Here is a 19,883-nt window from a genome sequence, read left to right as displayed (position 1 = left end):
GGAATAGTGTACGAGAGAAAAAATTGTAATCTCCGGCAACGTGACGCGTATACACACGGGGGTATAGATACGTGCCGGCCGATCAAATGAACAGCTGCATCTGAGCTTGGGATGCCCGTAACGACAGCGCCAGCCGGCACACGCGTTCGCCTTACAGACGTCGTAAAATCCTCTTTCGTATATATACTCGGAGAACGTGCTGGTTTGGAAAATGAATTTGCGCCGACGCGTGTCAAGCGCGTGCACACACGGAGGAAAGAAGGGCGCGGGGGGATTTGGGGTAGAGAAAAGAGGCAATGAGGCCGGGAAAAGAGAGAAGAAGGGCTTCCCGAAGCCAATGTAGAGACGACGCCCTCCGCGTATGTGTTTTTTGCTAGCTCAGGCGACAGGCCAAGATGCATTAACGAGAGCTCGGATAAGAGAGATTGTGTTGGGTGAGCGTGGAGTATCGGGTTCGGGTCGGTAACCCGTATGTAGGGAAAGCTCGTCACCGTGACGGGCCGTCCCCCTTTGTTACGGTCACTGGATTTTCGCTCCGCGTCTTTCGGACTTGGGAAGCCTCGCAGGGACTTTGCCTTGGAATTTTTCTTCTCCTCGCACCGACCGCGTTCTCTTTTTCCAGGTATACACACGAAAGAGTCGAGGGTCCCTTTTGTCCATCGCCGCGCGTCACTCTTTAGCCCCACAAGTTTCGAGCCTTTCGTGTGGTTTTAGGAGGAAAAGACCAAGAGCTTTCCATGGCTCTTTGGCTGATTAAATTTAATATTTCGAGGGTTTTCGATGACGCTTACTTTCATTTTCGAGTTTGCGGCTCGTGGGTTTTTATATTGATGAAATACTTGGTCCACCTTGTTCTGCAATGAGAGCTCGCAAATTTTCGAATAAAATGAAACATGTACATCCCCGCGTGACGGGCGCCCCGAAAATTAATTAGAATTGATTACAAGGAAAAACCAAGCGTAAAGAGCCAGAAGGAGGATAAAACTTGGTGGCTAGGATCACTCCCAAGCCACGGCGACTCTCGAGACTTTTCCATCGCAACGCTGCTACACTGATGAGACAGTGGTTCGGGGGGTGGGGGTGCTTTCGGATGAATCGCTTTGAGTTTAGTCCGCGAGCTTGCGATGATGACACCAACTTTGTTCCCCCTCCTTTTTTTTTATATCCACTCGCCAACGGGAGCAGCGTGGGGTCCCTTTTTTCTTCACCCCCTGTGCTATATATGTACACCGACAACGGCTGCTCGACGAAAGTTTCTACGCGTATACTCTAGCTCTGAAAATGGGATAGAAGTTGGAAAGAGAGAGCGGCTGCCACCGTGAAATTTCAACTTAATTACGCCATAAGATTCCAACGGCAGTTTCGTCGCAGCAGCCGTCATTGCGCGCTCACGCGGATTTTTGCGCGACGATTCGCTTCAGCTCCTTTTGCACCTTCGTGCGCTGGTGCTGAACGTCAATCCGATTCATTTTATCATCTAGGTGGGGGGTAGAGAACGTAGAGGCACAATTTAATGTTCAAAATGACCATTTCCTCACCAAATTGTAATTACATTCGATCAAACAAACTGGTAATATATTAACCACCAAGTCGATTAAAAACTGCTGGTGGTACACGTTCGATCGGTCACGTAATCGGCTTTCAACGTAATCGCCTTCAAAAGCATTATCGAGGCCGAAACCGCCAGAATCCAATCGCTGCTCATAATTCATGGGTATATGTATGCGCAGAGTCAAAAATGATTGCATCCACTGGCGCGCCAGAAAATAATTGTTTTTGGCTCATGTCCATCAACAACTTCCTAATCGCTACAAATACAATTAAAAAAAAAAAAAAAGCATCATACCAATCATCCTTCAACGTATAGCCCTTAATTGGGTGCACACGAGTCGGCAAAACGCAGTAGATGCACTCGAGCTGCAGACAGACGGAGCTAGTCATTTGGCGAGCCTCCCGTATATACACGCGCATATCATGGTCTCTGCGAATGACGTTCCGCTCGGCAAAGCCCTCCAACCGACAAACGCACATAACTCTCCTCTCCTTCCCTCCTTCCGTGTATATGCGTCCATCCGCGATTTAACGAGACTGTAATTACTCCCGTTTCGGCCTGTCCGAGTATCTTTTAATTCGTTGTACACCAGTGAGCCTCTCTCATCCTCACCCCAGTCTATCCCCGATGTGCTCGGCTTTTCAGATTCGATTACTGGCTGCCACTTCGAGAATCACCGGATTCGTACGACAATCGCAAAGCCACGCGTCTGTGTGTTTGTTTTACCTCGCCCAGCTGTATGAATTGTAATTAATCTCGTTTAAACAACTCGCTACAGCGTGAGATATATAAAAATGGCTTTCCACGTGATTGTTAACGTTCAGTTGCTATGGGCGGTCATTTATACCGTGCAAATGGTACACATTACTCTACTTGTAATAAAAGTTGGACTATAATTCCAGCGTGGCAATTTTATTATTTTATTCTTTTCTCGGTGTGCAGTGACGAGTTTTCCCTTGATTACGAGAAAAACCGTTTAATTTTCGACACTTACCACGTTGTTTTTTTTTTTTCCACCCCAAACCTATACTTCGAGGCTCGGCTCGTGTAATTTCGTCGACTCATCTATTAGTAAAGGAAAGCGGTCCCCTCGTCCGTAAACGGGAGCGCCTCGACAATGTAATCTTCATATTCCCAAGACGCCCCTCGCTACCGAGCACCTTAAACACAATTTATCGCGTCCAGCGGAGACAAGTGCGTCGCATTTTCCATCCGCGCAATTGAATAGCGCTCCCTTATCTCTCCAGCCCCGGGGCGGCTCGTTTGTTCCCTTTTCTTCGGCCCGGAGGGCGAGCGAAATTAGCGCCACAGGATAAAAGTAGCACAGCCTCAATTGAAGATCGTCGTCGTAGTCAGCGACGCACCCCCATGTGCGCGAAACTTCTTTTGAGCAACTCCTCTCCGCGAGTCCGTATAATTGTGTCTGGCTCTCGCGAAAGAGGCACCCCCCGGGGGTGTGGCGAAAAAAAAAAAAAAAAGGCTGAGAAAGCAGCTACGGAAAGACGCGCGGCACAGAGGAGACACGTGCTGCTGGGGGCTCTTTCACCCCTCTCGGGTTCTTTTTCACGGTGACCCACGCGAAAATCTTGTTATTTTTACGGAACGGGGAAACTTTAGGGGAGCCCAAGGTGCCTATACGTACATTTCACGCTCCCCTGAAAAACAGGAAGATGTTCGCCAAAATTATACGCGATACAACAACATCCTATGTAGACGATGGGGTCATCGATCAGCACGCACTTCGCGTTCTCAGCATTGAAAATGTCAAAGACGCTGAGGTGACGGCGCTCGATCGGATCGTTCCACGGGGTAACAAAAGCGACCCACGTACACACGGTACACCGTAAAAGTTCGCTCACGTGCCGAACGTCGTCTCGCGACGGACGGGAAGTACGTGCGACAGCTTGGGTACGTGTGTACGTACATGCAGATGTAGGTGGAAAGAAGGTGGGGGGGAGGGGATCTGCGGGGATTATCCCACGCGATTTTACAGGAGACGTATGGCTCGAGGGGAAGCTTTTGTGTGCCCGCGCGGAAGGAGCAAAAAGGAGGAGGAAAGAAAAAGAAGCCTCGACGGTGTTCTTGAGCGCGCTATTTAATACTCACCCCTGGCGCGGCTTTGCTTGGCTCGCGCGGTTTTTTAAAGAATATCCCCGCTTGGATTTGGCGGCTGAGCCGCGGACCTCTGTAAGGTGTGCTCTTTGTTGTTACGTATACTCTCGGGAGCAGCGACGGGATGGAGTTGTTTTTCGGGGTGTACGTATACATGTAGGACTTACAGAGAGGGATGATCATTTTCTCGACGGATTCGACGCTTGTCTCGTTTCGTTAGGGCGGAATGAATGTATTTTCCGACGAAAAAGTACACACGTGGTGGATAGAGAGAGGAAAATTTATTTTTGTGATAACTGCGATCTCCGCGTCGTTACTCACTTGAAAAGCACAGTCGGAACGCATGGAGCAGGGCATAAAGCACGTCTTCTCCTTGGCCGTTTGGAAAGAGCTTTTTGGCTTCAGTGAAAACCGAGAATGTCAAGAAAAAACTTAAAAAGAACATAACGACAAAAGGTGGTAGTGTACGTAGGAAAAAGTAGTTAAAACAATGGCTATTCCTAAAATTGAATTAAGCCTTTTAAATCCTCTCGAGGCTCAGCTCGGCCATATAGTACATACGCCCGTCCGAAAGATTTCAGTTTTTCCAGCTCAATGTACAAAAAGAGGAACAGACACACGCAGAGAGGAGGGAGGGGAAAAAAGGAGCGGCTAGATAAATGCCAAGATTAGCCCGGGAATAAAGAGAAGCAAAGCCAACGTAGCGTTAAAAAAGCAGAGGAAGCCCAAACATCGGAGTTGTACCGGGTGAATGTTTGCCCGCGTATTTTTTGGAATATTTCCCCTGTATTTTATGATACAATGTGGAGTACCTGTTATTTCCAGGAATGCAAGCTCTATTTGCGTTCGCAAAACCGCACCACCGTAAATTAAATGTACTTACATGGCTAAAGAGGGGCACTACCGTCATTACTCTGGAAACATAAAGGTACACGTCCCACGAGCGACCCTAGAGCCGGGCAACAGATGCGAAAGCACAAGGACAACGAGATGAGGAGTATACGTTTGTCATCGAAGCGTGTGGCTTTACCCACGCAAGTTTATCCACGTGCGCTTGACGAAACGAAACAAAAGGTTGGCTAGAGAAACTCGTGCGCGAAACCAGTGAGTCGACGCGTATAGGGTGTACACAACATGTGACCGTATATTGCGGTTCGCTGGCGAGCTCCCATGAACGCAACCAAAAGCGTCGTGTGCTGTGCTCGCACGTCCATCCCTTCCGATTGGATTTAAAGGGAGAGGGTTGGTTCAACCCTTTTTGGTTCGGAAAGGAAGTGGAACAATGCCTGCGTTACTGATACACTTGCCTGAGCCCCCCCCCTCTCTTGGCCATTAGTTTTGATTGTACCTATGATGAGTACTGGTGCAACCGGATCTCTTGTACGTTTTGAACTATTTCGTCCTTCCCTTTCTCGACGTACCTTCTGATCTTACAATTTGCCCCTTACTTGGTATTTTAAATCCTTCATTCCCTTTTTTGTTACGTAGACTCATTATCACTTGACCCCATTTTTTTGGAACACAACGATAAATTTAACATCAGCTGATGAAAGGACGTAATGTCCTTATCTGATTCAATCTTAATAATAATACATGCATTTGTGGGTCCATGTGAACATTAATCCACTCGAAATTTTCGTTTGATAAATTTCACGGGAGCCGAACGTCGGAGCAAAGATAAATTTCACATCAAAGTATCAAAGTGACAAACGGAACCCTCCCCCTCAAAGAGCTAGAAGCTCGAGTGAAGGATTGCTTACGATGGGAGGAGAAATAAAAAAAAAATGTATATATATATATAAGTATTCTAGCAAGGAATCGCGTCTCCCGAGCTTTGCCGCATTGTCAACTACAGAACCCATCTTCTTTTCCTCGAATTTGCGCGCGACGCACAGTGGATTTTTCTGATCCGCAAGAGGATGATCGTGTCGTTTTTCACGAGCCGGAATAAGATTCGAATATCAGCTTTGATGTACTCGTTACATTTTACTCCGGAGACTTTTGTAAAATACGACAAGCAACTACTCGATGAATATCTTTTTTTCTTCCGTACCAACGCAAAAAATCGTAACTCAGTATAGTTCCGATAAAAGCATCTGTAACATATTGGATGGAAAAAAAAAGACAACTCCAAATCCCCTACCCTTCGGCAACGGCCTATACCCACTTTTCCACTTGGCGCGATCGGTTTTTTTCCTTCCTTTTGATATCCCTCGCGTAAAAATCACAGTCTGCTTTTTTCCCCACACCCTCCCACCCCTTCAACGACCAAATACACCCACCCACTGACGCTAACAAAAGCACTCGTTAAGGTGATTAACGGGCGAGACGAGCCGAGGGGGGAGGGAGGCGAGAGACTAGGCGCGATATCGCCGGCACCAGCCGCTATTACGAGCTTTATTAATTGCCATCGTCGAGTAATTTGCTCTGCAACCTCTGCGTGTACACACGTATACACTCGCTCGCGCGTTTTAACCCCGTACCCCGTACGTAGATTTGCCACCCCTCAAATACCGAGGGAAGGTAAGGGTGCGCGAAAGAGTTTCCGACATCAAACGCCCGTGCTAGCTGCGGTTCGCGTCTTTGAAAAAAAAAAAGCTCCGCGAATTAATTAGCCCTGCGAGCATCATTCGTCAGAGGACGTCGCCAATTTGCATTTCGTTGCTGCAAAACGATTGTGGTGGCAAAATGCTACGTGGAAGATTCATACAAAAGATGTAATGGAATAAAAATTTCAACAACTAATGGGTGTGTTGATGTGTACTTTTTTTTTTTTTTTTTTTTTTTTTTTTCATTCGAACATGCGATTGAAAGCTTGGGGGGACTAAAATCTCTTCGCAGTCGATAGCCAGCGTATGGGTGAAAGAAAAATCGAGGGTGAAGTCTTTGAAACGCAGGGCTGGACTACGTGCGAGCAGGACGCCTATGGGTAACATGAGAGCGGCGGAGCAAGCACACCCAAGCCTCCCCTTTTCGATGAATCAGAATGGCCAAAAGCGTTCATCCATGTATGTATTTCAAAGCTCCTTTTTTTCCCCCTCTCTCGCTTTTTTTATTATTATTGCCTTCTCTCACGTTGCGTGCTTGTCTGCGTAAATAATTCGTAAATAACTTTTTCTTTTGTTTGTCGACAAAAGATGGAGAGGGTTGTTGTTAAGTAGCCCAATGGAAATTGGATGCGAATGAAAGACTTTTTTTTTGTTTTTTCGATAAATGTTTCACCATAATTTACTCTGTAATCAAAACTAAGTAGTTCCGAAAGCGATGCAGTCCATGGATGATCTCCAAACGCATAATCGACAGCACATCCGTTGAAAGCGGTGCGCGCAAAAGCTCATCTTTCACATGTAAAATCACCGAGTGATCGCCACGAGCCCGTACAACATAAAACGAGCGTGAAACATCAAAGCAGAGTGCGCATACCTACCGCGCGCGTTCGTACAAACGTGATTGAATTCGGACGTGTGAGCCGGGGCATTACGGGCCAAAGTATCGCGCTAATGAAAACTGACACTCGCGCACGCGGGCTTTGAAAACAGATGGAAAGTTGTCGGGGGAAAGCTCGGCGCGTAATTGTTTTCGCGAGAAAACAGCGACAAGAGAGGAAAAAGCGTTTCACAAAACTCTGTACCCGGGAGGAAGAAAAAAAAAAAAAAGGGGGAGGCGAAAGGGAGAGCGCGAAGTTGCCTTGGAATTTAATCTAGAGTGGAATCGTGCCTCTGGCTTCTTTCTTCTCGCCGTGTATCAAGTGCTACTGGCTGCACGTAACAACGCGTGGCTACACGTGCGTTCCGTTGGAATTTCATGCGCTTGCGGCGGTTAAACTTCAACAACTGCCGTTCGCCGAGTTTGTTTAATTGTTTGCAATCTTTGTGCCGGAGATCAACGGAACCAACGAAATGTTTGCGAGTCCCGTCTCGTGGTACTAGCGTTAAAATATTCAGTACTAAATCTTGGAAAAAAGTAAAAGCACCGAATTTGGACGCAACGACTGTATCCCGAAATTTGTAAAACTTGGGTGCAAATATGTGTTTACCGAGTCTCCTAGCCAAGCGAGAGAGCGAGCGAATTTCCGAACTCCTTGCATATTCGAGCCGAAGGTATATACGTACACCTGCGAAAGATAGGGGAAGGGTGGGCTCTCGAGTATCATTTTATTTCGACTCGCTTTCCACGCTCAGCGTTTCTGGTATGACGCGGCCCTCATCCCACGATTTTTCGGTCCGATAGGGCATATCTTCGGCATGCGCGTGCCTTTTGCACTCGTTGCACGCTGCATCTGCTGATCTTGGAATCCTCCGACCCTACTTTTTTTCGCTGGAAAATTTTTCCGGAATAAGTACAGGCTCTCCTGTCTGTTTGACTCTCCAAAGTGAATTCTTTTTTTTGTTCGTTGTATCATGATCATTTGAGTACGGTACATATGAGGTAGCAGGATAAGACTCGAGCTGCTTTAAGCAAGCTCTGATGCTGGTCCGAAAAAATAATAAGGCTGCAACCCTTTCAGGTGAACATCGAAATGTTTGCTCAAAACTTTACATTGTACTGGATCAAGTCCTAATCCAATAACCCACGAATTTACGCCAACTTGTTCTCGTCTTACTATTTTGTCGTGTTTAATCCCATAAGATTTAAATTCACGATGTGGTAATTTTTTAAACTTGCAAAAGTGGAGATAAACAAAAGAGAGATTACAGGTTTTATTTACAAAGTTTTTTTTTAAAGGTACCTTGTTCCTCGATACAACCGAGGATAACGCTGTTTAAAAAAATAAGCTGGACATGAAAAATCTCAGCAGCCGTAGGGAGTAAACCAAAAATCCCCAGAGCCGAGGAAAAATCCAGTAAAAATTACACGTCCCGGCCCCTCGAAAGTCCAGGACATGCAAAAACTCCTCCCCCCCCCCGGGCCCCCGTGGAAGCGGGCAAGAGGGAAAAGTAAAAAATAGCCGGCAAGCGTCGCGACCGATATTACGGACACCCAAAGAGGACGAGCTCTCCCCCGCGTTTTCCCGGAAAACGGGCACGCGCAAGATTCATCCCTCTTCCTCTCGCCCGACAGCTCTATCTCGCGCACTTTTATTCGGGACTCTTGCTCCGCGCTACCCCCCACCCCTTTATTATTCATCCTCGCGCCCCTTGCGCTTCCAATTTCTTTTTCACGTTTTCGCGACACCAACGCGCGTGTACGAGTCTCTCTTTTTGCCAGCGGTGTTATTTCATTGCCCCGTAGTCTACTGGTACCTCCAGCCTCTTTTTCGCTGACTCGTAGGTGCTCGGCTACACCCACCCGGGAAATGCAGGGATTCGCGGGGACACCCGTGAATTTTGGATCCACGCGTCGTTTTACAGCCGGGAGCACTTTGAAGTAAGCTCGTCGGGATTTATAGGCGGGAAAAAAAAGAAAAAAAAAATAAGTAGAATCAATAACCCAATGTCCATACATGACTCCATACATACACATGGAAACGGTGCGATCGATCCACCGTAACGAGCTCAAAAGGGGCAAGAGCGCACCCCCGGCTGCCCGTATGCAGTTTTATACCCCGTTCGGACGAGTAAGAATCGATAATCAGCGCTCCTTTTGTTTTGGCGAGAGAGAAAAAAGCAGCCCAACCCCCGCATGGGCGCCCCGAAGCCTCGCGAGTCCAGGAAACAAGGGGTCGGACTGGAAAAAGCCTGCACGGTGCTAGTGGATGAAAAGCAGGAGCGAATGAAACGCGGCATCAAAGGGGAGGAGTGCTCGAAAAAAAGCAGCGGCCGCGAGGAGCCGAGTAAGGGGGGAGAGAGTAGAGGGCAAACAGAGCAGCCGGGAGGGGGGGAGGGAGTATATAGGCACTTCAAGAGTCTGAGTGGAATGTATTTGCTCGGCGGTGATCCGAGCTGCGGCGACGCCGAGCCTTTCGATTCCGCCGGGGAGCCTCTCCAAAGGTAATTGAAGTGTCTTAACTGTGCGTGCACCAACTCTCCCTCTCTCTCCCTGTGTTAGTGTTTCTGCACGACGATGCTCCCCCGGTTATACATCCCACAGACGCCGATTCAAATCTCCGGTTCGGCCTCTCTCTCTCTCTGTGGCTCGGAGATTGCGCACCCGCCCGGCCGGAAAATTGCCTTCCGCGGAAAAATTTTCCCAGACCGATTCATTAGCCTGGTGCGTCACTTTTTTTTCGCTCTAGCATCTTCAAGACTTGCGGAAGCTCGTGGCACACCCAGAGGGGGGGGGGGATCAGAAAATGTTGACAATGTTACAAACACACGGTCACTCGAGGACGATAAATCCCCGAGGGATCCCAAAGGTCCTTATCATTCATCGAGCGGAATAAGTTGGGAAATCAAACGTCCAGGCCGCGCGCTGCTAACAGCCACGTAAAAACTTTCAAACGCTAGCGTATATCTTCCAGTATCACCCCCCGTGGATCTTGTTGACTCGATGCCAGAGACGATTGGGTAGTTTCGACCTACACACACATACACCGTGCGTGTGCTTCCTTCCGCCGAACCGGGGGTCTTTTTTCTTTGGCGCGTAAAAGCTCTAAAATCGCGCATCGGACGGAGATGGGAGAAGCTGATGGGAATCGACGTTACGCTCATCTGTCGGCGATTCCGTTACGCTGCAATGAACTCCCTTCCTCGAATCTGTCGATGAAACGAATTTGCTTGTCTAGTTTATCATCGCGTATCGCTTGGCAACGAAGGGCATCCCCTTAAAAACAGCTTACGAAGCAATCAAAAGCAACGAAGATACACAACAAAGTCGTTACGATCCCCGGTGTACGACTTGCCTGCTGTTGGCGTCCTCCGTAAAAGATGAAGAGGAAGTAGAAAAAAAAAATGTCCCAACAAAAGGGGGGTAAACAAGCGAGCCGCGAACGCTGGCGACGTGCCTATACGTACCGAGCACATGCTCCCACGATACCCAAGACTCCTATAAAAATCCCCTCGTTAAAGATTCCATTGTGAAATGGGTCGGGGGGGGGGTGACTTTCACCCTCGCGCATCGGGGCGTCACGCACGTGGGGTTTCGATAACGTAGGCGGCGCTCGGAGCAGGTGTACGCCGCGTGGAATCTTAAGTCGCATTTACATTTCAAATGCCGAAGCGGTGGAGGAAAGGGGATTCCTTCCACCTCCGGAGCTCTCGTTTCTTATGGGGGCTTTTTGGAATGTGTAGGCGATGCACCAAGAGACGCAATTTCACGTAATGAAATGTTTACGTAGCGAGGGATCGTGAGATTTTTTCCGACTGATTTTCATCCCATTGATGTCTTTTCAAACGCATCCGTTTCATTACAAGCTTCACTCGTAGTATCCAATTGACTGCTTATGAGTAGAGACAGAACGGCATTGTTTTCATGATTTGTCGATTACTATGGATAAACAACGTTAAACTACGTCCTAATGAACAAAAAAGCGCAAAGGAGCTCTCGACGAGCATAAAGTACCTTTTTAAATGATTATCTCGCAGCGGAGCTGCTTTTTGCCAGATCCAAATAAACTTTTTCCTACCCACTCAACTGAACTGTAAAAAAAGGGGGCTCCCTGCGGCAATGTAAAACGTAAGCGGGAGAAAAAAAACAGGCACACACAATCCGCAAGTTCACTTGGTCAGTCGGAGCTTCCATTAGGTCCTTGTGGAAGGGGGCAAAGGGAGAAAAAAAACGGAAGGGAAAAGAAACGGAGAGAAGGAAACGCGTGCACACAGACAGGAGGGCGAGGCGCATCGGAGCGAACAAAAGGCAAGGGGGCAGCTCCTTTCATCAGAAAACTATTAAATTTTCGCTGATGGGGGGGGGGGCAAGTTGGGTCAGTTCGTAGCTTCCACCAGCAGTTGGACGAGCAGCACCAGATACTGGCCAACTGTTTGTCCCCTCCCCCCTTACTCCCAAGCTCGGGGTGTATACACACTCCTCTCTCCGATGCTCGCGTTAATTAGTTCGCTTTGCTTCTCGGAGCTGTTTGTCTTAGCCGCGCTCTCGACGTTTTGCTGAGCTCAGGTGGAAGTGGAATCGAGCCGAGTACGCGCGACTGTTGTTTCAGCCCTCGACTAACTGCACCCCCAGAAATCCAGAGTTTATACACGCTCATCCCCTTCAATCCCCCCTTCTTTCCTGTCCTCTCTTACGTACTTTTCTTTTTTTCCACTCCGCTTCAATTTTAGGGCCCCATACAAGAGGAAACGTTATCAAACATAGGATCTGGCAGCTTGTGCTCGTATTCAAGGGGATCAGTTTGAGATTTGGAAAACACGAGTGAATTAATGTTGTTGGTGGTGTAAAAACATTCAGAACTTACAACAAAAGCTCGGACCGAAGAACATGTTCGCGAGGCAAAAGAGTACACCACCGAATGATCAAGTTCACCCAACAGCCAATCGTCGAGCCAACGGCACAACCAATGCAAACAAACGCCGCCAAACAATAGCTGGTACAGAGAGTCTTTGTCACGGCAGCGTGTACAGCTTCAAAGCGGGGAAAACAAGAGCGCGCACGCGAGTCTCACGCCCGAAGAGTAGGGGTGGCAAATAACGAGCGCCTTACCGTGCACTTCCTCAAGCTTAGCGAGCCACGACCTAAAAGCAACAGCCCCGTTTCGTGCGATCTTCGAATGAACAGGTGCCTCCTCGCGCGGAAACCTCCCTTCATTTCCACCAACTTGTTTCGCACACCATTTTCTAAAAATCATCCCTTTTTTTTTCTTGCAAGGGCGTGTCTGATTACTGACACAGCTGCAAGGCGTCCGATGAATATTTAGCGCAAAACTCGTCCGAACGGAAAATAATAAACGTCTTGGGGGGGCAATTTATTCATTAAAACTTGGCTCTGTTTTTAAAAGAAGAGCCACGGTTGCTTCCATGCGCCCGATTTCCCACGAGGAAGAGCAGCTCCATCACCGCCTCCCGTATCCTTATTTGCGCGCCAAATTTGACGCCGGACTTGAGGTTGGTTCTATTTTTTTCTGAAAATTTTATTTATTTCGTCTGCGGCTCGGGAGATCCTACGCTCGAGAGCTCCAATATTAATTAGGTCCGGGGAGACGCTCGGCCCTCAAGGGGAGAAAATGTTTTCGTTTTGCGCTCCCAGGTCTTCAGACTTCATCAACTTATAACGCCGTAATTTATCTCACTCACGCCCCCGATGTGCACCACTGCCGATTCAAAAGGGAGCGAGAGCATTTTCCCCTTTCCACCCATTAACGAGCTCGTTCGCTGGTCTTACCCTGCTCCTGTTGCTCCGTGCGTTTTGAATTTTTAATGATCAAAGACGAAAAGACATCGTGTTGCGCTCGTATTTTTTGAACCAAGCAATTTATTGCATCAGTTTTTTCAAAACTGTTGACGAGCCAATCGGTGGAAAGTCTCAACGCTCGAAAATTTAATTGAAAAAGGGGCAATACCTTCGCGATGGAAAAAAATCACGTCACTGCAAGCGCGTCCACTTAAAAAAGTATCAACGTAACTCGCAGCGTTAGAGAAGCTCAAAGGCAAAAAGGGGTGCAGTTTGTGTCACTATGTCCGAAAAAAACCTCCCGGAGGTTAATATTTACACGCTCAAAAGTATAAGTGCCTCTTCAGCTGTGAAACACATCCGCCGAGCAAACGTGAAATGTCGCTTCTCTGAATTAAAAAAAAAAAGAGAGATGTACCGAAATGAAAAAATCTCGTCAAACAGACCAAAAATCGGCGACTCTCCGTTAAAACCCCATGGATCGTCAGTCAGTTGCGCAATCGAGCTCATCGGCGGAGAGAAAAAGCAAGGGATGAAAACAGACGCGCGAGGATCAAACGGAATCCGCGATCCGAAGTAAGTTTTTTTTTTTTTTTTTTTTTTTTTTTTCTCTACAAACGCACGCAGCAGCAGAGCAGTCAATACCAAACGATCGGACCTCGTACCGATAAACTATTTTCATAGCCACTCTCTCGTCCCACCCCCCATCGACAAACACTACTGCGGCGTTATCGCACGAACGCAAAATAGACCCGTGTAACGAGCGCTCGCAAGAAAAGAGCCGGAAAAGCCAGCTAGATAACCGAAAAAGCGATAATAGCAATTTCGAAAGTTACGATCGCGCGGCAGATCCCATTACGCGATTAACCCGTACCCACCTTACCGGGGACTGTCTAGCCCTATGAATTTAAAATGTAGGGAAAAATCGCGAGCGCTCGTCCCGGCATAAACAAAATTAAGGCCATCGGAAATTCAGCCAAGCTCGGATTCATTAGCCCAGCACGATAACGCGACCTGCAAGCTCATCTTTAGGGGGGGGTGGGGTGATCAATTTGCACGTGCGCCCAAACACACGCGGCCCCGCCCGCAAAACACGTACGCAGGAGGGGAGCAAATCCGAGCGGAAAAACACGGGCGGCCGCGCTCACAGGAGCTTCCGGTAAACAAAAGAGAGTCCCGGCTGTTATCGCGGAGCAGCCTCCGGCCGTACTAGGTGGCTGGCAGGTGTGTACGTAGGACCGGTGAAGTGTGCATGTTACAGACCCCCGGCTCTGGAGAAAGGAGATCTCGGGGCTCCCGTGCACTTCCAAAGCCGAGAGCTCCGTGGGTTGCGAGCCTGTACTGATGGGCTATTGGCCCTTTTGGTTGCGACCGGATTGAGTGGCGATGGATGAAAAATTGGTCCGGGCTGACCAAAACGGATTTTTACTACTTAAAAAAAAATAAAACCAAGTAATCGAGCAATGTCACTCGTTTGGCGTGCTTTTTTTCGACGCGAGGGTGTATAATTTGATGGAAAAAGAGCTACCACTGCAGCCGAGCTCACCCGTAAAGTCAGCCAGTCTACGGGTTCCACTCGAAGGAGAGGAACAAGAAACTTTGGCTGGGCGAGAAAACCGGGCAGCTTAAAAAAAGACAGGAGACACTCGCTCGCTTTCGCTGCAGTATTTTACACGTGCAAAAGGACTGGAGAAAAGGGGATCAGCGGCCAGTGCAGTCTTGGCCCGCTTGGCTGATGTGGCGGACTTTTTTTCGGAGGCGGCCAAAGGGAGAACGAATGGAGGAGTTTGCGAGATCTCGGGGACGCTTGCCGATAGCGCGCACTTGTTTTTATTCGACGTCGCTGGGAGACATGTGAACCCACTGTGACAATGGCAGGCATTTTTTGCAAAGCACGTTCTCTGTTCTTGATTCAGGTAATAGATTACGGCGAGATAAATTGCTCGAGTCTTACCGATTCGCTTGTCTCCCTCTACATTGAATTTTGTGGTTTTGTTCGTACTACTAGTTACAGAAGCATCGCATATTACATGTAATCTATAATTTTTTTTTCAATGAACTTAGATGGGTATTATGCCATAGGGTGATTATTTGTAATGTTCAAGGTATACACATTTTTAGCCTGATCAAACTTTTATGGACAGTAGTAAGGAAAGCACGATAGTCTTAAAATAACATTTTCTCTACAATATTTACAAACTAAAAGCACATCATCCTATTTGGATTTTTCTTTTGTAAAGAATACAGTACTTGAAATACAGTTAGGTAAATTTAATCTTACTCCTTAAACTTCGTCCCACACGTAGAGACAGTCCCACGATAAGATCAATAAACGATCTTTGACTCGGTTAAATATGTTCCCAAACAAACGGCTTAATTTTTCCGCCTCGGAAACCCTACAAGGAGGGGCGAGAAGAAATAGACATCTTCCAACTTGGACGCGAAATTTTCCCAGCAAAAAGAAGGGGTGCCGACGATGAATAATCCAAGAGCCCCCCGGGGGGGGGGGGGGGAGAAAAATCAGCAGAGCCGTTCGAAAAGATTCGATAAATCAAGCTCATTCGATCGCGCCTTCCCTTTTGCATTGTCGGGCTGTGCGTTGTATTGCCCTTGAGATATAAGGAAAGGCGAAGAGACGGAGGGTGGACAAATCGCGGGCGTGTGTGTATATATAAAGAGTAAGGAGGTCTATGCGGGTGGCTTTAAGCCGAGGAGCTATACTCGGATTACGGCATTGCCGACGCTCGCGCTCCTAGACGCTGAATTATTCAGGGCCGGTGAAACTTTGCTTGCTTCTTCTTCGCCGTCGTCAGTGTCTGTGTCGTCACCTCCGGCGCACCGTATGTAAATTCTCCCACGGGATATTTAGCTCGCATGCCCCTTTTTTTTCTAAACAATTTTTTTTTCCCCTGCTCTTATGTACCGTTAGTTTAGCCAGTAGCGGTGCCTTCGGCGCGAGCTTTAGGGTTTTTTCTTCCCTCCTGGTCGTAGCGAGGATGTGTATAAATAATGCGGGAAGAGAGCGAGGCTTGTGGTCCATAGGTTCCAGTTTAATGTTGTTTTTTGCGCTTTTTTTGTTGCAGGATCCGCCCTGATGAGAATCGTCGAGGTTTACAAGGAGATACAGGAGCAGGAGATAAACATAGTAAGTAGACACACTGCGGGCGGGCTTATCCTTGGGTGTTTACGGCGGCGACTCGAGTTGGAAAGAGATAAAGAGACGGGAAAAGTGGACGGAGGTGTAGAGACACCCTTCGTTTAAACTTCTTTAACCTGTGGGTATTACCCGAGGCAAAAAGTTTACTTGTGTTCTTTTCAACTTTGATCACAATAATTGTCGCATGAAGCTCAGAAAACTTGTTTACACTTCACATTCTCATGTTTGTTATCATGTTTTTATTAGTTCATTCATTTCGGGCCTTTTTTTATTTGATAATTTGTTAATGTATCAACTTAGTAAGAATATGATCATTACTCGGAGTGTAGGCACTAAAAAGCAGTTTTAAAGCGATAAGATGTTCCTTAGCATGTATCTCAATATTAAATGTAACTCGAATCGTCAGTAAATTTGGTTTGTTTTTTTTTTTTTTTTCAATCCATACATTTAAATTTAAAAAAACAAATGTTTATCATGCAACGGCTTATGAAATTATACAAGTAGAACCGATAAAGTTTGTTTACTTATGAATCATACGCATAAGCGATCAAAGCTTTTTAGCTCGATCAGTTCATGGATTTGTTACCCCCAAACGGTTAATATTATAAATGGGTAAACTCGCATTCACTATGGATAAGCTAGATTATCTGAGTAAGGGATATTCATCTATTAATAATTTACTATTGACCAACATATTATTAATGGACACCAGAACGTATTCGCAGTGGACCGCATATTTATTATTGACGCAAAGCCAACGGGCGAGATTTCTCGCGCTTGGAGGTACAAACAAAAACAGCGCAAAAACCCTTGAAAACGAAGCACTACTGGACACACTCCACGCACACGTATATACTCTTAGCTTGTACGAAAATAGACGCGGGCATATAATTAAGACTCGAGTGTATACTTCGCACGTTGGTTTTTGGTCCGCGTGTGCGATGCTAAAGAGGCCGGGTCCTCGTGATAAAGCATATTCCTACCAGAGCTACAGGTTAGCCTGCGTATTATTCCCGCGAGGCGAAACGGGGGGTCGTTTTAATTGGAAAGACGACGCGTCCCTGGTCCTCCGTCGTTTAGATATAAAAGTTGACCTTTGATCTTGCGCGGACGAGAGGACCGCAGCTCTGCAGGGAAAAAAATGTGACTGTGTGAGACGTAATGCCGACGCTGGAGCTATCATTTTTTTTTTGGGCTTTCAAAGTACCACGAGGTTTTTCCTTTGAAATTCATGAATTTTTATGACATTTGAAAGCTTCATGTACGCGTGAGAATTGCCGCTGTACATATACCTTAACAGGACAAATCGACGAGCGCTGAGATTATTCGAATTAATTCAATACCTATACATTTTATAATAATACAGACAAAACAAAATGTATCGAGTAGAAAAACGAAATCTCAGGGACACAAGACGCTTGTGGGAATAATGTCTCAATGTCTCTCAATTACATGGGATTACATCTGAATCGAAGCTCTACACTCGAGTTAAAGAGTACGAGGGAGCGGTTACCGTGTAGACTCTTGATATAAACTGCGGGCAACGAGGTAGGTTGAGCAAACGGTGTGCGTGGCTGACAAAAAAAGAGCTCTATTGCCCCCAAACGCCACCTCACCCGGCGCACCCTCGAGGGTAGCCGTCTCTAAGACCTCATCGTGAAATCGATTGCCACAGCCTTAAAACAGGGGCGCCCCCCTTTCTTCTCCCACTCCTTCCGAACTTCCCTTTTATTCATTGCCTGCATGGGTTGTCCGTAGAGTGTTTCGAAGGCTATGCGAGTGCCACCGGGCAATGGATTTCCCGTAAAGACCGGTGGCTTTTACCGCGTGCTTGGGACGCGAAATGGGATCATCGATTCATCCACCGGGAGGAAAACGCTTTATCGACTCCTCTTTCGTCCTGTTGGTTATTTTAGTGGAAAAATTGAGTGCCACTCGGGGCATGAAAATCGCTGCCTGCTGGGGGCCCTCCTCCACTTCCGAAATACGCCCCGTCTCTTCAGCGAGTCTTTGGAATGCAGTCTTTTGACGCAGGGGAAGTATGCACAACAAACGAATTCTTGCATGAACAACGCGCTTCGCCGGAGTCGGGAAATCTTTGGAGAATCTTGAAATTTCGAAACGAGGAAATTTTCCGGCAGGATCGACTTTGTTTCGTGGGGCGTTTTTGGAATTGGCCAACGTCAAAGGCGACTGGCATCTGGGTATTACAGATTTACTGTAGCCGTTGCTCGTCCGATACAAAGGTGTTGCCGAATCGCGAGATAAAGAGATTAACTGTTGTGAAAAATGGCTGAGTCAGGGGTTGGAAAACTTTCGGAGCGAGGGCTCGTGCACGATATGGCTCGTAAATTAATGAGCCGAACGGGTCCGATGCTGTATTTGGAAAAGAATTATTCGGCTTCGTTGCAACACGGGAATTGCGGTTCTGCCTCATGCTCTTGTGAAAAAGGAGCACGGAATTTTTTTTTCCCCCCAATGGTTGGAAGAAAGCCAGTTCTCTATCTGTTCGGACTCACTTTGCGTTCTCGGGCATTTTTTACATCCCTGGATCTCGACGGATAGCAAAATAATCCAATTAACGGCGTTGATGGAATCTTTGGTTTTATGTGAATCGCGTGCACGCGCTGATGCCTTTTTGGGGTACTTGGGCAGTATGAATGAATTCGCGAATGGCTGGCGAATTAGTTCAAATTTTATGAGTCTACGAGTGGAGGAGGCGGAAGTAGCTCGAGAGCTCGGGATATTTTGCGGGAATTATTTCACAAAAGTTCGATGAATACCTTTTTTCTTACCTCCCGGATGTGGATGAAAAAGTTGTTCGTTAAATTCACTTTAGGCGGCTGGAGGAGAATACGACGATGATTTATAATTAACCTGTTAAAGCTGTGAGTTTTTTTCACATTTTTGCTGGTTTTCAGAATTTTATATGTGTACTTTTGGTTTTTTATAAAAAAAAAAGTTGATCCTTAAATAAATACAGGGAATATATTTAATAGGCAAAGTCACCGGTGAGAAGAGTATAAATGCAGGATAACGAAAAAAGAAAATCAAGATCAGAAAAAATCGCATCTCCGTGTTTAACTCAAGGTCCGGTGATATCAAACGAAAATTTGCCGGGGCTATGAAAAAAAAAAAAAAAAAAAAAAAAAGAAAAAAAAAAAAAAAAGAAAGAAAATGTGGAAAGAAAAGAACGTACCATCTCCCGAGAGTCGCTGTTTCTGCAAGGGAGACAAAAGAAAAAAATGTCTTGTGCAAAGGTCTGCGCGAAAAAATACCACGGAAGCTAGCTAAGCACTTGTGCAAATTCGCATAAAAGAGTCGGGAATACCTATAGCGCGTCGAGCTGATAAAAAGACTCGTACTTTTTACTAGCACGTGTGTTCATATTTGCTTCCGTGCCTATAGCTGGCTGGTCCACGATACTGCCCGTGTTTCTTTAAATTTTTTATCCACGAAAACTTAATTTATACTCGTTTAAGCTGCACAGATTTTTACAAAGTAAAATTAAGAGCTTCCACTCACGCTGGAATATTTAGAAATATTATATCAAGTTTCGACCTGCGTATGCTCCGAAAGTTTGCGTTTTATTCATTGTTCCAAAGGTAAAATATTCGCAGAGCTTAATAATGCCGGAACGGCGTCACCCCCGTGGATGCCGTGAAAAATTCCCGAGCTTCTCGAAACACACGCCGTTTCGTCGCGCGAAAAAAAAAAAAGAAGAAAATTCCTGTAGGCGTACATTATTAAAAATCGATCAGCGGCAACGGCGCGGCGCCGAGTTGAAAATTAGATTTGGCTCTGCGATTTCACGGTGCACGTGAAAAAAAAAAAAAAAAA

At 46.7% G+C, this 19,883-nt stretch overlaps 1 protein-coding gene across 1 annotated transcript in view; it reads left to right on the top strand.

Moving 5' to 3' along the window:
• The window catches only part of IRSp53 (Insulin receptor substrate 53 kDa), an 84,740-nt gene that overhangs the window by 53,651 nt on the left and 11,206 nt on the right, over positions 1-19,883 (top strand). Inside the window, exon 4 of the mRNA XM_089595884.1 lies at positions 15,970-16,031. Within this exon, the coding sequence (XP_089452010.1) occupies positions 15,970-16,031 (62 nt within the window). The remainder of the gene's footprint in view (positions 1-15,969; positions 16,032-19,883) is intronic.

Source organism: Copidosoma floridanum, unplaced genomic scaffold, assembly GCF_036245765.1.
Source record: "Copidosoma floridanum isolate Cflo_tuat_1 unplaced genomic scaffold, Cflo_Japanese_pri ptg000029l, whole genome shotgun sequence".
Lineage (NCBI taxonomy): Eukaryota > Metazoa > Arthropoda > Insecta > Hymenoptera > Encyrtidae > Copidosoma > Copidosoma floridanum.
This window is presented reverse-complemented; position numbering and strand designations above follow the sequence as displayed.